At 43.6% G+C, this 19,254-nt stretch overlaps 1 protein-coding gene and 1 long non-coding RNA gene across 2 annotated transcripts in view; one reads left to right on the forward strand and one right to left on the reverse strand.

Moving 5' to 3' along the window:
- LOC131835563 (uncharacterized) overlaps window positions 1–10,142 on the reverse strand; it is a 61,615-nt gene extending 51,473 nt beyond the window's left edge. Inside the window, exon 1 of the long non-coding RNA XR_009355234.1 lies at window positions 10,023–10,142. This is a non-coding gene — a long non-coding RNA (uncharacterized LOC131835563). The remainder of the gene's footprint in view (window positions 1–10,022) is intronic.
- A 132-nt stretch (window positions 10,143–10,274) lies between these two features.
- FDX1 (ferredoxin 1) overlaps window positions 10,275–19,254 on the forward strand; it is a 32,279-nt gene continuing 23,299 nt past the window's right edge. Inside the window, exons 1-2 of the mRNA XM_059179931.1 lie at window positions 10,275–10,584; window positions 15,764–15,888. Coding sequence (XP_059035914.1) covers window positions 10,418–10,584; window positions 15,764–15,888 — 292 coding nt within the window. The 5' untranslated portion in view covers window positions 10,275–10,417. The remainder of the gene's footprint in view (window positions 10,585–15,763; window positions 15,889–19,254) is intronic.

Raw genomic sequence — 19,254 nt, forward strand, 5'->3', positions numbered from 1 at the left:
AATCATGTACACAGGCATGCGCACGCATACACACACACACACACGCTGGCATGTGCATTTCTTTCAGATTCAAAGAAAAGAAAATGTGTAGATTCCATTCTATTTTTTCTCTCAGATCTAAAGGTTCATTTTTGACTGAACATAATATAAAATACGTGGTACACTTTCTGTATTTGTATATTTTAAAAACCACTATACTGAAGGCTATCTGGTATCATTTCTTTTGATAACACCCTAAACCTTCATTTAATTTAAATGGAAACTTCAACAAACTTCATTCCTCAGTAAAATGGTAATGATGCTGATACCCACCTCACAGGGCTTTTGTGAAGGTTAAATAACTCAAAACATGTGAAGCACCTAGAAAAGTATTGGAATAGAGTAAGCACTCAATAAATGTTAGCTATTACCATATTTATTCTCTTGTAATACATTTTAGTAACTGCAAAATCTTTGATAGGCACAATGGTAGGCATAATACGTCTTACTTCTTTATGTTGAAGAAAATCTTGAAACCTTAATTAATGAACAGTGATCAGAATCAGCCCAGAAATTAGGAGTGATGATGGAAAGGCTCCTCCAGTGGTTAAAGTTAATGCTGAAATTGTTTGATATTTAAACTCAAATGTGGGAGCAAAATAATGGTCCATCTATATGGCCACTCCCTAATTCTTGGAAACCTGCGAATCTGTTACCTTATATGGCAAAAGGGATTTTTCAGATGTGATTAGAGTTAGGGACCTTGAGAATGGAGGTTATCTTGGATCATCCAGATGGCCCCCAACAAATCACATGAGTTGTTAAAAGCGAAAATTTCTCCTATGATAAAGAAAGTTCAGGGAGGGGCACCTGTCTCAGTCTGAAGAGCATGCAACTCTTGATCTTGGGTCCTGAGTTCAATCTCCACGTTGGGGATAGAGATAACTTAAAATAAATAAATAAATGTTTTAAAAGGTAAAGAAAGATTCAAGGGATGTGATGATATCGGGACTCAACCAGCTGATCAGATATTGACTGGTTTCTTGAAGAAGTGAGCCCAAGAATGTAAGTGGGAAATTTTTTTTTTTTTTTAAAGGTGCCTGGGTGGCTCAGTAGGCTAAGCACCTGCCTTCAGCTCAGGTGATGATCCCAGGATCCTGGGATGGAATCCTGTGACAGGATCTGTGCTGAGCAGGGACTCTGCTTCTCCCTCTGTCCCTCCCACTGGTCATGCTCACTCTCTCGCTCTCACCCTCTCTCAAATAAAGGCGGGGGGGGGGGGGAACAACTCCAGGTGGCTCCCTAGAAGCCAGAAAAGACAAGGAAAAGATTCTCTCCTGCAGATTCTATAAAGGAATGTGGCCCTGGGAGTCCCATTTCAAATCTGACCTACAGAATAGTAACATAATCATTTTGATATGGTTGCAAAAGATTACATCAAGGTAGCAATCTTTTGCAAAGACATAGAACTTTTGGCCATTTACTGAGTGTTTTGTACTAAAAAATTTAAAGTGACACATTGTGAATGAACAGTTCCATAAACCATATATTCTCCTGACTTGGACCCTGTGCACAATACGCCAATCTGCTGTTCTACAAACATTTACGATGACTTAGTCCAGGCCCGAGGCTAAAGAAGACTTTTGAGCTATTGGCAAATCAAATGATCTTTGATTTGAGCTATTGGAAAATCAAGTCACTGGTATCACTCAAGGGCAATGCTCAATCTGTCTCTGCTTCACACAGAGGTGTATAAGTGCACTGAGGGACTTTCATGCCTTGTGAAACTAGATCTTTGGAAACTATTTTGGCAAGAAGTAGTTTGGCCCAAATTTCAGAAATTAAAAACATCCTTCACTGCATTTTTTAAAACTGTAGAGTTGAAAGAATTTCTGGCCATTTTCTCCAACTTAAAACTGAATGAAAATGAATTAACATTGTGCAGTGAGTCTTTTTCAGTAATAACAGTGTGATTAAAGCACTACCAGTCTATGTTACTGACCGCTACTACAGTATAGTCCTGAAAACAAAATATGCCAACACTGAAGTATCAGAAGTCTGTAAATATCTCAGGGTAGTTAACATATATGTAAATCCAATTAGAAACTTTCTATCTATTCATATAGATAAAAATATGTATCTTTATTTATATAATACTTTTATTATGTAAATATACCTATATTCATAAATATATGCTATGTTGTTAGATACTTGTAAGTTTAGAGTTGCTAGACATTCCAAATTGATTTATTTATTTTTTTTTTTTTTTAAAAGATTTTATTTATTTATTTGACAGAGAGAGATCACAAGCAGGCAGAGAGTGAGGCAGACAGAGAGGAGGAAGCAGGCTCCCTGCTGAGCAGAGAGTCCGATGCGGGCCTCGATCCCAGGACCCTGAGATCATGACCTGAGCCGAAGGCAGCGGCTTAACCCACTGAGCCACCCAGGCGCCCTCCAAATTGATTTAAATGCTTAGTATTTTTTTAGTGACCATGTTTATCCTTTATAATGCATTTTCCCTGGTCTATTTAATTGAATTTAAATATGTCCCTTTAATTTGACAGCAATAGGGCAAACTATCTTTTGATTGTATCTTTTTATCCTTTTATATCTTTTATAATTTTGATAAATTTCTTCCAAATGTCATAGAATCAGAATATCCGCATCCTCGACGAAAGTCTACTTCTTCATTGGTGTATTTCATTCATTTACTTCTGATATATTGGGACTTATTTTCAAGATTTCATTTTATTCTTTAAAAAAAACATGCTTTAGGGCGCCTGGGTGGCTCAGTGGGTTAAGCCGCTGCCTTCGGCTCAGGTCATGATCTCAGGGTCCTGGGATCAAGTCCCGCATCGGGCTCTCTGCTCAGCAGGGAGCCTGCTTCCTCCTCTCTCTCTCTGCCTGCCTCTCTGCCTACTTGTGATCTCTCTCTGTCAAATAAATAATAAATTAAAAAAAAAAAAAGAAAATCTAAAAAAAAAAAAAAAAAAACCATGCTTTAAATGATTTTCTCCCTTCTTTCATTCTTTATTTTGGAACTTTAAGGATGTATTTGTCAGGATCAAGGCTACGCTGCAGTAACAAGAATTCTTCAAGTAAGTATCTTACGCGGCATCGGTGTTACGTTCTCTCCCGTGCTCTCCCGTGAAGTGTTTCAGGAGCGGGCTGGGCTCGCAGTGCAGGGGCTGCAGCACCGATGCTGGGAGGCAACTCTGCCACACGCGGTCTCAGGGAACCCAGGCTGGCAGACCTGCTCTGACCGTCTGTCATCTCTAAGATTTAGCTTCTGTGTTTGCATCTCACGTGATCACCCTGGTTGTTGCCATTTTGCAGCCAGTGGGAGAGGAAAATGGACAGAAGGGAAAACACAGAGCTTCCCCTTAAAAAGGCTACCTGGTTGCACACATCACTTCTACCTGCAGGGCTTTAGCAAAAGCTGTTACAGGGACACACGCACCTGCACGAGCAGCTGGGAAGTGCGGCCTCTGGCTTGTGAGACATGTGTTCAGCTAAAACACAAGATATCCTGTTACCGAAAAGAAAGGGAGAGAAGATTGCGTCGGTAACACTTTTGGTCTTATTGCTGATTAGATGCCGGTTCAATAACGAATTCTACCTTGCTCTTATTTTTCTCTTCTCATGAGACCATAGTTGGTGTTATTATTTTACAACCAGTTATTACTTAAGATTGCTAATTTTCTGCTTATCATTTCTTCTTGCCTCTTAGTCCTTCCTTTTGGTTTCAAGTTCACGGTTCTCGAAGAACACTATATTAGCTGTCTATTGCTGCCTAACAAATTGCTCCAAAGTGGAATGAACAGGAACCACATTTATTTTCTGTTTCTGGATCTGGAGCGGCTGGGCTGGGCCCTCTGCTTCAGAGCCTCAGAGGCCATGGTTGAGGTGCTGGGTGGGTACACAGTCATATGAAGCCTCCGCTGAGGAAGGAGCTGCCTCCCAGCTCCCGCAAATGGCTGCTGACAGGATTCCCGTCTTTACGACTGGATAACTGGATGAAGGTCTCAGTTCCTTGCTGGCTGTTGGCTAGAGGCTGTGGTCAGTTCTTTGCCATGTGAGTGTCCCCAACATGGCAGCTTCTTCACCAAAGCATGTAAACAAGGAAGGCAACAGAGGAAGAGAACCAGCAAGACACAATTCACAGTCTCTGGAAACACAAGGCACAAAGGACACTGCATCATTTCTGCTGTGTTCTATTTGTCAGAAGCGATCACTAGGTCTGGCCCATGCTCTGGGGCGGGGGTGGGGGGTGGGGCGGTGGGGGGGGTCGTCACACCTCCGTGGGAACGCCGGCAGGTGGGGTCGCAGAGCCCTGTCGGAAGCTGCCTACTAAACAGCCTCCTTGTAGCAGTTCAGGGAGTCTGACAGCAGGAGCTCTATTAATTTTTGTTGGTGTAAAAAGGTCTTAAACATCTTCGTTTCAGTCTCATTCTCTCCTCTGGGAATCCAGACAGAAGTGTGTTAGACCATGTGATATCATCCAACAGCCCAATGATGCCATGGTCTTATGGTTTTCTAGTCTTTTTTATCTTTGAATGTCATTCTGGAAACTTTCTATTGCTGTGTTTTCAGGTTCATTGATCTTTGCTTCTGCGGTGTTACTGACCTCTGACCTTTGTATATTTACACATTTATGACACTTCCACATGGCTCACCATCAGAGGAAAAATAGCATGGAAATCTGATAATATTTAAACCAAGTAATACAGAAAATATGACGTTTCAAACTCTTTGACACAACCAAACACACTACTTAGAGGAAACTTAAATACGTCGAGAAATTAAATACTTCTTACAAAAACTAAACTGAAAATTAATAAAGTAAGTATCTAGATGAAGAAGTTAGAAAAAGAAAAAACAGGTAAATCCCAAGAATGCAGAAAGAAACAAATCATAAAGATAAATGAATAAGGGCCCCTGGAAGTCTCAGTAGGTTAAGTAAGTGATTCTTGATCTCGGATTTGAGCTTCACACTGGGTGTAGAGACCACTTAAAAATAAAGGATAAGATTAGAAAACAAAGATATAGCACAGGACAATCAGGCCAAAGCTGTTATCTGAGAAGACCAATAAACAAACTCTTGCTATGATTATTCAAAGAGAAAAGACTCAGAAAATAATATAAGAAATACAAAAGACTCAGAAAATAATATAAAAATTATGAAATGTAGTTATAGCAGAAAAATTTTTAAAAGATAACACTAGGGAAAAAGTTTATGCCAACAGATTTTGAAAATTTTGGTGAAATATACTATTTATTAGAAAATTATAACTTTTTTAAAAGTGGGGAGGGAAGGGGCGCCTGGGTGGCTCAGTGGCTTAATAAACCTCTGCCTTCGGCTCAGGTCATGATCTCAGGGTCCTGGAATCAAGCCCTGTATCAGGCTCTCTGCTCAGTGGGGAGTCTGCTTCTTCCTCTCTCTCTGCCTGCCTCTCTGCCTACTTGTGATCTCTGTCTGTCAAATAAATACATAAAATCTTGGGGTGCCTGGGTGGCTCAGTAGGTTGGAGCCTCTGCCTTCGCCTCAGGTCATGATCTCAGGGTCCTGGGATTGAGCCCCGCATCGGGCTCTCTGCTGAGTGGGGAACCTGCTTCCTCCTCTCTCTCTCTGCCTGCCTCTCTGACTACTTGTAATCTGTCTGTCAAATAAATAGAATCTTTAAAAACAATAAATACATAAAATCTTTAAAAGAAAATAAATAAAGTGGGGAGGGCAGAGAAAGAATCTTAAGCAGGTTCCATGCCCAGTGTGGAGCCGGACAAGTGGCTCAATCTCACAGCCCTAAGATCGTGATTTTGAGCTGAAATCAAGAGTCAGATGCTTAACGAACTGAGCCACCCAGGTGCCCCAAAAGATTATAACTTTTTAAAACAAGCTTTTGAATAAAGAGAGAACATGAATAAACTCTAAGTATAGCAGATGAATAAAGGGAAACATTAAAGTATTTATCTTGTGTTTCCCATACAGGTTCTACTTCAGATCTGTCTGTAGGAGTATGAAGGCCAATCTGTCTATAGGAGTAGGATGGGTGATCAATGGAGAAGGAATGACAGGATTAGAACACCTGTATTTTGCAACCCCACGTGAATTATTCATCACAAGCGGCTAAAAGACCAAAAAAAAAAAAAAAAAAAAAAAAAGACAACCAACTATTAACATTTGAAGAACATATTAAAAAGTTAAAAAGTATATAAAAAGTAACCTTAACAAAGAAACAGGACCGGAAACTGACCGAGTCACTTGATCCAAGCCTTACTTGCAGATAACAGTTAAAGTTGAAGCTGTGACAGAGGGATTTCTAGTGTGTAAGGCTCCCAAAGGCACCTATGTCAGAGAATGGTTCCTCCAAGGATTGGAGTCCTGGAGGCCAGCTCTAAGTCAGCCGGGTTCAGGCAGCCAACAGAACCTGCGGGGAAGAAGGACACAATGCGGGACCGATAGGCAGTAGAAGGCAGAGGTTGAGGGGAGTTGTGTGTCCAGCTGAGCAGTTTGTTTTAGTCTGTTAATAGATGGGGATGAATTGTCATTCAAGGATTTTCATTAAGAAAGTAACACAATCATATCAGTATCATTTTAATAATTTTATTTATTTGTCAGAGCGAGAGTGCGAGTGCACAAGCAGGGGGAGTGGCAGAGGGAGAGGGAGAAGCAGGGTGTGATATGGGGCTCCATCCCAGGACTCTGGGATCACAACATGAGCCAAAGGCAGATACTTGACCAACTGAGCCACCCAGGTGTTACAATCAGTACTTTAATGGCATCAGCCTCGGAGCAGTACACAGGATGTTTTAGAGCAAGACAAGACTACAGACAGGAAGGTCAATTAATTTAAATACCAACTATATCTTTAAATTTAGGAAACACACCAATATCATCAACCTTAGCAATAAATACCTGGGGGTAGAGTAATTACTTGGGGTGAAATATACTCAGGTCGCATTTTCCTTCTAAAAAATTCAGAGAACTGCTGACCTTATCCCTAAATTATGTGGACCGTGTAGAATCTTAAGCATCTACTATTGAATACAGTCACATTTACATATGACATGTAAATACATATTAATGACATAAGATAAGTGGGGCACCTGGGTGGCTCAGTCAGTTAACTGTCTGACTCCGGATTTCGGCTCAGGTCATGATCTCAGGGTTATGAGATCAAGGCTCATGTCGGGCTCTGCACTAGGTACGGAGCCTGCTTGAGATTCTCTGTCTTTCTCTGCCCCTCATTCTCGCTGTCCCTCTCTCTCTGTCTCAAAAAAAGAACACACACACACAATAAAATTATATATGTGAATATTTAATAAAATATAATAAAATAAAAATATCATTTTTTGTGTTTATGCCCTGGACTTGGGAAGAGGAAGCAGGAAGACCTAGATTTAAACTTTGGATCTACAACTCACTAGCAGTATGATTCCAAGAAAGCCACCACTGGGCACCTCAGTTTCGTCTGTAAAATAAGAGGGCAGGGATGATTTTATTCACTGCTGTGTGTCTAGTACTAGCTTGGTGGTCAATGCACTGCTTATGTCAATAAATAGTTTCTGATCAAAGGCACTTATTGATTAAAGGCATGTCTACGCTACAGGGTTGCTGTGATCAGGAAATGAGATACACACTGTAAAAGTTCCTAATACTCTTAACGGGGACATTATTAAATGGCTGCTTTGTGCCCGGCAATGGGCCGGGTGCTGGGAATATGAAGATGACTAAGACAGCATCCTGACTTTGAGGGGGGACTTCTGTTTAGAGGGGCTCCATAAAGTATGTGCAATGGGGCACACGGTACCACGAAGTGCAGAACAGGTACTCAACAAACACCGAATCTGAATTTTTATGACACGTTTGTTTGCGAAGCCCCCTCATGAACGTTATTCTATTTGAAATAACAGGTACTGTCAGTTTTACAAGAACAGACAGAGGGCTTAGGCAACATTATCTGTTGGGATAAACAGGCACAACTTCATGGGAAAAACAGAATTTGAAAAGAGCTTCAAAATTATGACAGGAGTGAAAGATGGCAGGATGCAAGGTTCTTTTGTTTTGTCTCGTTTTGTTTTTTAAATAGACTCCATGCCCAAGGTCATGCTTAAACTCATGACCCTGAGATTAGGAGTCATCTGCTCGAAAGACTGAGCCAGCCAGGTGCCCGGGGGAATGGGAGTTTTCTTTTAATTTATATTTATTTGAGAGAAAGAGGGAGAGAAAGAGAGAGCAAGCAAGCACCGGTGAAGGATGGGAGAGGGAGAAATAGACTCCCCACCGAGCAGGGAGCCAGACGCAAGGCTCAATCCCAGGACCCCAGGATCAAGAGCCGAAGGCAGATGCCCAACCAACTGAGCCACCCAGGAGTCCCAGGAGTTTTATAAGATGGACAAATACATAAGCAAAAGCTCTTCCTCGGTAATTCCATATTGCTTTTTAAATCTGTGTTCAGAGACCACATGTTTATAAATCCCCTCTATAATCCTGCTGAATAGCTATTTGTAATCTTTGGGATCAAGACTTACCCATCTTTGAAAATCTGGAGAACGTTATTTCCATCTTTAATTTTCATGTAACTGCTTCATGAATTGTCATGATGGTACTAACAGAAGTTACACAACAACATTCACTTATTCACAAATATTTACTGCCCACTTGATATGCTCCAGGCCCTGTGGCTGGTAGCATGGGGGTTACTAAGAGGAACAACGTATACACACTACCACATGTGCCATAACCCAGCTGAACTGGATTTCTTGGCAGAAGAATATCTGTGCTCCCCGCCCCTCCCATTTTCTTCCTACAGATGAATTCATCTCAGTCTGAAGATTTGCTCTTATATACAAAAAAAAAACTTAACTGTTCTTTTAAAACCTTCTCTTTCTGGGACGCCTGGGTGGCTCAGTTAGTTAAGCAGCTGCCTTCGGCTCAGGTCATGATCCCAGCGTCCTGGGATTGAGTCCCACATGGGGCTCCTTGCTCAGCCGGGAACCTGCTTCTCCCTCTGCCTCTGTCTGCCTGTGCTCGCTCTCTCCCTGCCCTCTCTCTGATAAATAAATAAAATCTTTAAAAAAAAATAAAAAACAAATAAAACCTTCTCTTTCCGACTAACTTGTCTGGGTTTGTGGTCCCTTTCCAGCCTGAAAATTTCTCTCTTTAAGGGAAGATTTAGGCAATTTGGGAGCCAAATGACTGCCTTCTCTCTGCCATCAGGTTCAAGGCCCAGCACACAGTGTCTCGAGAAACTTTACTCAGGTCTAGACTTCCTTGTTCTGAATAGTTTTTAAAGTATTTTAAAATATTTAATAACTATTTAATTCATTTAATTAATTTTTAAAGTATCTTTTATTGTGTAAAGCACATCCGCAATATCTGCTTGACTTTGACCTTTGGCATCTTTAAAGATGGCTTTAGGGAGGGGGGCCCAGGAAGCTGTCACATTAAAATTTGTGACGCATTTTGCCATTCCCTGTACTTTTTTTTTTTTTTTTTTTTTCTGTAACCCTCAGAATGGCCCTGAAGACTGGAACATCTTATCAGTGTTTAAGTGTTTTGGTGGGAACTCTGATCCTTGACAATAATTCCCTCAAGGTCTCAGAGCTCAGGAGTGGCAGACCTTGGATTTGAACATCGCTATTTCTGACCTCAAAGCCCACGTTCTTTCCACCACAACGTATCAATCATGATAACGGGTATTTTTAAGTTCATCTTCCTTGCATTTTGTAGAAGCCCTTAAAAAAAACACAGTTCATCAAAAGGTTTCCAAACTCGTGGATTTCATGGGCTGAACGAGCATTTATTGACCCTGAATTAATACCGGCTTTCTCCAGTATCCCTTTATAATCATAACTGTTCCTCTGTGTATCACGTCTGCTGGCATTGTGAAATTTCCTACTGTCCTCGTTTGACAATGCCCAGAATTTCCTTTTTTCCCTAACCTGAACTCCAGGATGATAATCACCCACACTGGGTTTTGTTCTGTTTTGAACGGGGAGAAGGCGAGAGAAGGGCGAAACAGCAGCGGTGGCTTCCTTACCTGCCGGTCCTTCTACGGTACCTTCCCGTGCGACGTCGCCGGCCTCTCCCAGCTCCGGCTTCCGGCGCGCCCCCCGCCGTAGGAGCCGCAAGGTGCAGGCCAACCTGGTCGCGAGGGGCGCCGCCCCCGCGCTCAGCCCCGCCCCCGACAGGCCACACCCGCCCGGGAGGCGTGGGAACCGGCAGGGGGAGGCGCTGCACTCGGGGTGCCGCCGGGTTTATAGGTCACCCGGAAGGCGCGCGCAGCCCGCGGCCGCCGCACCGAGCAGGCCCTCGCCGGGACCCCCAGCCGCCGCGCTCCTCCCCGCGGAACCCCGGGCGTCCGGCGCGGCGGCCTGTTCGCACTCGCCGAGCCGACCGCTGCCGTCGCTTCCGGTCGTTACGTGACCACCGGCTATGGCCGCCGCGGGGGGCGCCCGGCTCCTGCGCGCCGCCTCCGCGGCCCTGGGCAGCGCGGCCCGTCGCTGGCTGCTCGTCGCCGGACCCCGCGCGGCCCCCGGCTGGGGCGGCAGCGCGGGGGGGCTGCCCCGGACGCTGAGCGTGTCGACGCCGGCGCGGAGCAGGTGAGACGCGGCGTGCGCATGCGGGCGGGGGTCCCGGGCGCCGCGGCGGGGCGGCGTGGGCTTCCCCGTTCCGCTGCTTCTGCTCGGGCGCCAGCGTCCCGGGCCCTGTCCGCGATCGCTCGCGGTTCGGCCCTCCCGGCCCGTAGCGCTTCTGCGGGCCTGTCTCCCCTGTGTCCCGCTGACGCCTGCGGGAATAGGGGCCGCGGGACCCAGGCTCTCCCGCTCCCCGCACCTCCTGGGGTCCTCCAGAAAACCGTGCGCTTTGCCGCGGCCCGCTCCCGGGGTTTGGCTGGGCGCTGACCTTTGATTTGAACGGAGCCAGCAGTGACCTTCATAAGATGCTCCCCACGGATGTCCTGGCCAGCAGTTTTCGTCCTGGGCCTTTCCTCCGCCCTGTTGGGACATTCTGTTTCGGTTCTCTGGCAGAGAAATGAATGTCTGTTTGGAAAACACCCACTCTGTTCCCGGTACTGCCCTGACTGCTCTCTCCGAGCTGGTTCCGGGCTAAAAGGCTCTGCCTTGGGGTTGGCAAGGCAGGGTTTTAAACTGGCCTTAATGCCTAACTTCCTTCATCACTGTAGGCCTCAGTTTCCCCATTTATAAATGGGGCATAGCACTAGTGTAGGCGTCGTACAGTTATTTGAAGACTAAGTCAGGTAGTACAGGTAGTTTTGTGCCTCGCAAACTGGGGAGGGCTCAGGGGAGGCCCCCCGTGAACTGTAGCTACTGAGGCCCACAGTGTTGTGTTGTGTATTATATGTTGAAGTGACAAAATTTCCCCCAAATATGGTGAAGTTTTATATTCTTGGGCATGTTGGTTTTTCAAAGACACAGCCCCCTGCGATGTCCTATAATTAAAATGTACTCATCATTTCAGAGTGCAGCAGTGTGGTGGGGCCGTGTGTGATGCAGGTCCTTGCTGTCCCCCAGCAGGATGCAAGAACTGGAGGCAGAGTGTTGTCCACTGCCTTATCTGGTTTCTTTCTTTCTTTCTTTCTTTCTTTTTTTAATATTTTATTTATTTATTTGACAGACAGAGATCACAAGTAGGCAGAGAGGCAGGCAGAGAGAGAGAGGAGGAAGCAGGCTCCGCACTTGAGCAGAGAGCCCGATGCGGGGCTCTATCCCTGGACCCTGGAATCATGACCTGAGCCGAAGGCAGAGGCTTTAATCCACTGAGCCACCCAGGCACCCCTATCTGGTTTCTTCTTGATAAGGTCCCGGAGAACAGAGACCAGGACTTAATCATCTTGCCCCCTTTAATCCTGTTAGATAGAGTGTGCTCAATAAATTTTTGTTTTGTGGACTGTGGGGGAGATAATGGAGAAGGCAAGCCAGATTACTTTGTCCCTGTTTCCTTGACCTCTCTACATGCGTGTGTCTTGCTTTCTGCTATGGATGCATTCTTGAAAAATCGTGTATAAATTAGGACATATATCGAACATATTTGCAAAACCAGTATTTAAAGGGAACATGAGTGCTTTTGTAAATGGGAGTTACTTATTAAGTTACTTACTAAGTTTGAACTTGCTTAGACAAATTGTCTTAGAAGGAAGCACATCTGTTCTGTTCCCTCATAATCCTCCTTTCCCCACCTTGGCCCTGTTTCAGTGGATGGCCTTGTGCCTCGTATTGCAGACTTTGGAGCTACAGCTAGATTTTCCAAGTCTTGCTATCTGAGGCTTGTGTTTTCCAGTTTGGATATGACTAACCACATGTGGCTCTTTAAGATAACTTACGTTAAATTCAGTGAAAAGATTCAGCATTCCAGTTGCACTGGCCACATGTCAAGTACTCAGCAGCTGCGTGGGGCCAGCAGCTACTGTATTGGACGCCGCAGGTACAGAACATCTCTGCTGGTGCAGATCTGTTCCACTGGACAGAGCAGCCTAGAGGCTGTAGTTCCGTCTTGGGAAGTTGCGCGTGTAGCTAAGTTATCAATAACAGAGTTGAAAAACTCCTCTTGCTCCAAAATACCCTGACACAATACTTCATATTTTGTTGTGATTTTGGTTCCAAAGGGCTATCACAAAACTTGTACTTCACTCTCAAGAAAATCCTGGGAGGTAGGTGGGGTGGGGGATACAAATTCATGTTAAGTAGCTGGCAAACTAGGTGTTTAGCAAACACCATAAGAATTGAGAAATCTTTAGCCCAAGGAGTCATTTGGAAGAGTTAGGGTGGCTATGGAAGTAGGGAGCCCTAAAAGGGGCTCTTTCCCGGGACCAAATGCCCCAAGCCCGCCCCCCCACCACCATGGTAAAAAGGTGGGCAGCAGCCAATCACTTCCCTCTCTAGGAGAAGTCTGTCACGACCTTACCATGGCCACCCCTCACAGTTTCCTTAAAACATCTGTGGCCGAGCAGAATAAATGGCAGTAGGAAAAGGTAACAAATGAAGAAAAGAGATGCGTGTGGTGCTGACTGACTAATTGACGATGGTAGAAGATTTAGAAGGACCATATTTCTCAGTGCGTGAATTCTTACCCTGAGGAACAGCTGAGGGCTTTTGGCGAGTTCTTAGAATTGGGGGGAAAATATAAAACCCACCAATACCAATGACTAATAGCAGTCGGAAAGAGGTATTTGGGTAACGTACATGTGTATGGTGCTTTAAGGACCAGAGTTTCCACAGACTTTCCTTGAATGGTCTCAGCTGCTTGCTGAAGTCACTATTGCCTGCATCTCCCTGTCCCTGAGCAAGGAAGTGGGCGGCTTCCCACGGTCATCTCACGCGCGTGTGTCAGAGCCGCAGAGGTAGCCTACATCTGATTCTTGGGTTCCAGGCTCTGTCAACTGCAGATTACCCTTCCTCTCCCATTTCTGCTTCCTTTCCGAGCCTTCAGCAGACCTTTCATTGCTCTCACTCTGCGGTTTTTTCTGTGCACTATACGCCTTTAGTACATGGCCCTTCAGGCTTTTCAGCAACAAAAGGACTGAGGTCTTAAAGTTGTGAATCTGTGTTTGTTGAGCGCTCCTCTGTGTTAGGTATTTGGCCTCCGTTGTTAAAACTGGAATCTACATGTTATCCTGATTTTATAGAAGAGGAGTCTGATGTCACATTTCCGTGCTGTAAGCTTAGCTGTAGAATGCTCCAGAAGAGCAGCAGTGGTAAAACCTTGGCTTACAGTGGTGCACGTCGGGGATGGGATTGTTGCTATTGTCCTTCCTGCAGCCTTTAGCTCCCGGGCATCTGTCCTTCTCAGATCCCTAGACTGCGGTGCTGGGCTCAGACCCGTATTTCCATCTGGCTTCTGGACAGTCTTCTCTGGTTCTTTTCTTTTAGCTCAATTAAAACAGGTGTAGACTTGACCTCATTTCCATCTTCCCCAAGGCTGCTCCACCACTGTGAACTCTGGGTTAAACCAGAGCCCTCCTTTTCTGAGCTGCAGATCTTAATATTGTTTCTTCCGTCTTTCTCAGTCTTCCTTGTACAGATGGTCAACAGAACCTTCTCTTTCCGTGTCCTGAGTATCTCTGAGGTCAGTTCTCCTACATTCTTTCTTTGTCTGTGTTCTTGGATTAACCCCAAGAGTCCGCCCTGTATCCTCATTCGCAGCCACTCTGCCTTGGGGAGGTGGCGGTTACCTAGTTCAAAATCAGGACTAACGTTCAGGAGTACTTCAAAAGTACTTTCTGACTGTGAAGAGAAGTTGGAGAGCACTGGCCCTTTTGGAGGGACATTCTCTCTCTCTCTCTCTCTCTCTATCTCTCTCTCTTGGACACACACACATACACAGGTGATAATTTTTAATTCATACAATTCTCTTTTTTCAGCATTGAATTATCAGGGAGGGCATTATCTGAAAGGGGCTTTCAGTTGCCTCATGTGTTAAATAAGATCATTGGACTTGAAAATTTGGGATTCTATAATTCTAGGGTTTTTCTTACACAAAAGTTTTCTTTGATGGATTATTACCATCTATTGGCGGTAGTGAAAATTGCAACTAATTCTTCTCAGCTGAAGTACATGTTTTCATTTGTGAGGCAAAAATTAAAAAATGACCGGCGGTGGATGACAGGCTTCTAGTTCTAACAGAATTTCTTCTCCCAGATTGTTCAGTGATGTTTGTGAGAAGTGAAAGTGCTTTAAGTCAGTCAGCTAACTCTGGTGGGTACCATAATATCCTGTAATGAAACGCGTAAGGAGCATTTTATTTATCCTCTCATGGATTCAAACACACACAGATCTACACTAGTCCCTTTGATTTTTGAGTACATGATGAGGATGTTTAAATGCTCAGGAAACAGTTGGACTGCTGCCTCACAGCCACAGGGCCTACCAGACACCTGCGTGACGGGTGTCGTACTGACCCCAGAACGAAGGGCCTTTTTCCAGTGCTCCACGACCAAGCTCTCATCTTTTAGAGATGTTACATAGAGACATTGCTTTTAAGAGGGCTGTGGGAGAGCAACATAGATTTAATGACTGATGAGGATTGCTAAATGTTGTCATGTGACTGTGACCTATGACCATGACCCTTGGGGTGACACAACATGTGGCCTTAATAGAAATGTGGTTGCTCTTTCCTTTAAGGTGGTGGGTTGAGCTTCCTCTCTGGTAGGTGGAGAGATAGACATACCTCAGCTTTGTGATGTCTTTTTCTCAAATAAGCTGTGGAAAGGAAAGAAAATACTATAGAAAACATATTTGTGTGCGTGGGTGCACCTCCATGGACGCACACCCTATTTTCTTTGGCCTTACAGGCTCTGAAAACAATGTTTTTTAAAAAAAAGATTTAATTTATTTATTTGACAGAGAGAGCACAAGCAAGGGGAGCAGCAGGCAGAGGGAGAGGGAGAAGTAGTTGTCTCCTTGAGGAGCAGGGAGCCCAATGCAGGGCTTGATCCCAGGACCCGGGGTTATGACCTGAGCCGCAGGCAACCGCTTAACCGACTGAGCCACACAGGTGGCCCTGAAAACAATATTTTAAAGATTTTATTTATTTATTTGGCAGACAGAGATCACAAGTAGGCAGAGTGGCAGAGAGAGAGAGGGGGAAGCAGGCTCCCTTCGGAGCAGAGAGCCCGATGTGGGGCTGGATCCCAGGACCCTGGGATTATGACCCGAGCCGAAGGCAGAGGCTTAACCCACTGAGCCACTCAGGCGCCCCTGAAAACAATATTTTAAAGTATCCCTTGAAATGACTAAAAGTAATAAAGGACTGCTTCCTTTCCAGCTCAGAAGATAAAATAACAGTTCACTTTGTAAACCGTGACGGCGAGACATTAACAGCCAAAGGAAAAGTTGGTGACTCTCTCCTGGATGTTGTGATCGAAAATAATCTAGATATTGATGGTTTTGGTGAGTATGGGACATTCCTTAAAATTTACAAGTGAAACCATTAAATGGGTTTCAACTTTTGGGGGCTTTTTTGTAGAATTTTAACCTTTAGCATGCTAAGTAAAATACTAAAATTCATGACATGTTAGTGTTAAATTCTCATTTATAAAGAATATGAGTGATACTGCATTTTTCTTCTTTGTACATTGAATTAACCATGTGCCCCGAAGTCTGTTGCCTCATTCCCTTACTGATGATGATTTGTGTGCCACTAAGCTGGGGGTAGCAACTGGAGTTGAAAGACACTAGGTTAGAGGTCATGAATGTCATATCACAGAGGAGTAGTTTTGACTTATTCTTTTGGTTTTAACTTTATATTTGGAAATACCTTCAACTTAGAATTTTTCTATATAATCCTCACTAAGCTTCCCCTAATGTTAAAGTTTACATTACTGTGGTATAGTAATCAAAACGCAAAAGTTAATGTTGACTCAGTTACTCAAAAACTTGAGATTTAATAGAATTTTCCTGTTTTTTCCCAACTGTCTTTCGTTTTGGGATTCAATCTAGGAGGCCACGTTGCATTTAGGTATTATATGTCCATATTCCCTTCAGTCTGTGACATTTCTTTCGTCCTTTCTTATTTTTCACAACCTTGTACTTTTGAAAAGCACTGGTACATTATTTTATAAAATGTGTCCCTCAGTTTGGGTTTGACTGCTGCTCTCTTGTATTGATAGAGCTAATGCATTATTTTAAGTGAGTTAAGGAGTTACTTCTTTTTTAAATTTTATTTTTACTGTGCTATAATTGCCATTTAACTTTATATTCGTTTTAGGTGTGTCACATACTGTTTTAATATTTGTATGTATTACAAAATAGTCACCGCAACATGTCCAGCTAACCTGCATCACCACATGGTCTTGAATGTCTGTTCCCCTGCCTGGAAGGGCAGTTTATCTACCTCTTGTTAGAGAAGGAAATGTTTTAGTTAGAAAGTTTTTATGTCTTGCTCTGACTGTATTCTTTACCAGATGTTCCAGATGTTCCAGAAACTGCCTTCAAAGCAGATGTTCCAGAAACTGCCTTCCTATGGCTCAGGGACACACAGTTCTTTCACCTGGGAGTTTTGCTCAAGCGCTGTCTCTCTCTCTCTCTCTCTCTCTCTGGAGAGATGGTTCTCAAAGGGGGTTCCTTTTACCATTAGCTTCATGTCACTTGGGAAATGCAGATCCTTAGGCCCCGTGCTAGACCTTCTGAATCAGAAAGGCTGCAGTAGAGCCCAGCAATGTGTTTTCACAGTCCTCTGTGTGATTTTGATGTATGTTAAAGTTTGTGAACCACTGGTCCACAGGAAAGGCCCAAGGAGTATATCTGACTATGACTCATTCAAGGCATTGTTCACTCTGCACTTTTAAGAGCCCTTCCAGATCAGAATTATGTCTCCTCCATTTTCCCTTCGTGTAATAAATATGCCTGTGTTAATACTCATCACGGTTTTCCTCTTTAGGGAGGATTCCCCTCTCCCGTATGAGATTACGAGCTCTTGCTCAGGTGCCTCACAGAGTAGATTTTGTTCAGAATTGACAGTGCGTCACATTTGCTGAATTCTTACATCTAACATCAGTTCAGGTTAATCATAACAACAGCCATTTGAGTGCAAACAACATTCCAGCATACGTTTTCTGTTCTTGTAACAAGTCTAAGAAGTAGACTTGTCTTTTAAAACCTTCTATGTTATAGATGAAGAAAATGAGGTTCGGGGAAATTAATTTTTCTGGGGTCATACATGGAGCAGTTAGGAGGTCTAGGACTCAAGTCTCTCACCCCCAAACCTCTGCTTTTCCCTTTCCTTTTGCCTTTCTACCGTTTTCCCTAAGAGATGTCCTTCCTGAGTGAATACCTGCCCCAGAAAGAATTGATACAGTTCTAATTTTAAGGAGTTTTTTAGTTGAATGCTCTGGTTCTTGGCTGGGACTGAGTTTCAGAACCTCTACAGAACTTTGAAAAATGCAGACGTCTGCCTTCCATCCTAAGTAGTACAGGGAGAGGCAAAGTTGTGCAGGTAGACTTGTAAATAGTTGCACAGGGTTCAGATCTACACTGTGGTTAAGAATGACTAATTTAACAGAAAGGGAAATTAGAGAATCGATTCTATTTACTATAGTACCAAGAACCATAAGATACCTGGGAATAAACCTAACCAAAGAGGTAAAGGATCTGTACTCAAGAAACTACAGAACACTCATGAAAGAAATTGAAGAAGACGGAAAAAGATGGAAGACCATTCCATGCTCTTGGATCAGAAGAATAAACATTGTTAAAATGTATATACTACCTAGAGCAATCTATACTTTTAATGCCATTCAGATCAAAATTCCACCAATATTTTTCAAAGAGCTGGAGCAAATAATCCTAAAATTTGTATGGAATCAGAAGAGACCCCAAATTGCTAAGGATATGTTGAAAAACAAAAATAAAACTGGGGGCCATCGCGTTACCTGATTTCAAGCTTTACTACAAAGCTGTGATCATCACCAAGACAGGATGGTACTGGCATAAAAACAGACACATAGACCAGTGGAACAGAGAAGAGAGCCCAGATACGGACCCTCAACTCTGTGGTCAAATAATCTTCGACAAAGCAGGTAAAAATATACAGTGGAAAAAAGACAGTCTCTTCAATAAATGGTGCTGGGAAAATTGGACAGTTATATGTAGAAGAATGAAACTTGACCATTCTCTTACGCTGTACACAAAGATAAACTAGAAATGGATAAAAGACCTCAGCGTGAGACAGGAATCCATCAGAATCCTAGAGGAGAACATAGGCAGTAACCTCTTCGATATCAGCCATAGCAACTTCTTTCAAGATATGTCTCCAAACAACAGATGAATAGATAAGGAAGATGTGGTCCATATACACTTTGGAGTATTATACCTCCATCAGAAAGGATGAATACCCTTTGCACTACTGGGTATTTACCCCAAAGATACAGATATAGTGAAAAGAAGGGCTATCTGTACCCCAATGTTTATAGCAGCAATGGCCACGGTCGCCAAACTGTGGAAAGAACCAAGATGCTCTTCAATGGACGAATGGATAAGGAAGATGTGGTCCATATATACTATGGAATATTATGCCTCCATCAGAAAGGGTGAATACCCAACTTTTGTAGCAACATGGACGGGACTGGAAGAGATTATGCTAAGTGAAATAAGTCAAGCAAAGAGAGTCAGTTATCATATGGTTTCACTTATTTGTGGAGCATAACAAATAGCATGGAGGACATGGGGAGTTAGAGAGGAGAAGGGAGTTGGGGGAAATTGGAAGGGGAGGTGAACCATGAGAGACTATGGACTCTGAAAAGCAATCTGAGGGTTTTG

Source organism: Mustela lutreola, chromosome 1, assembly GCF_030435805.1.
Source record: "Mustela lutreola isolate mMusLut2 chromosome 1, mMusLut2.pri, whole genome shotgun sequence".
Lineage (NCBI taxonomy): Eukaryota > Metazoa > Chordata > Mammalia > Carnivora > Mustelidae > Mustela > Mustela lutreola.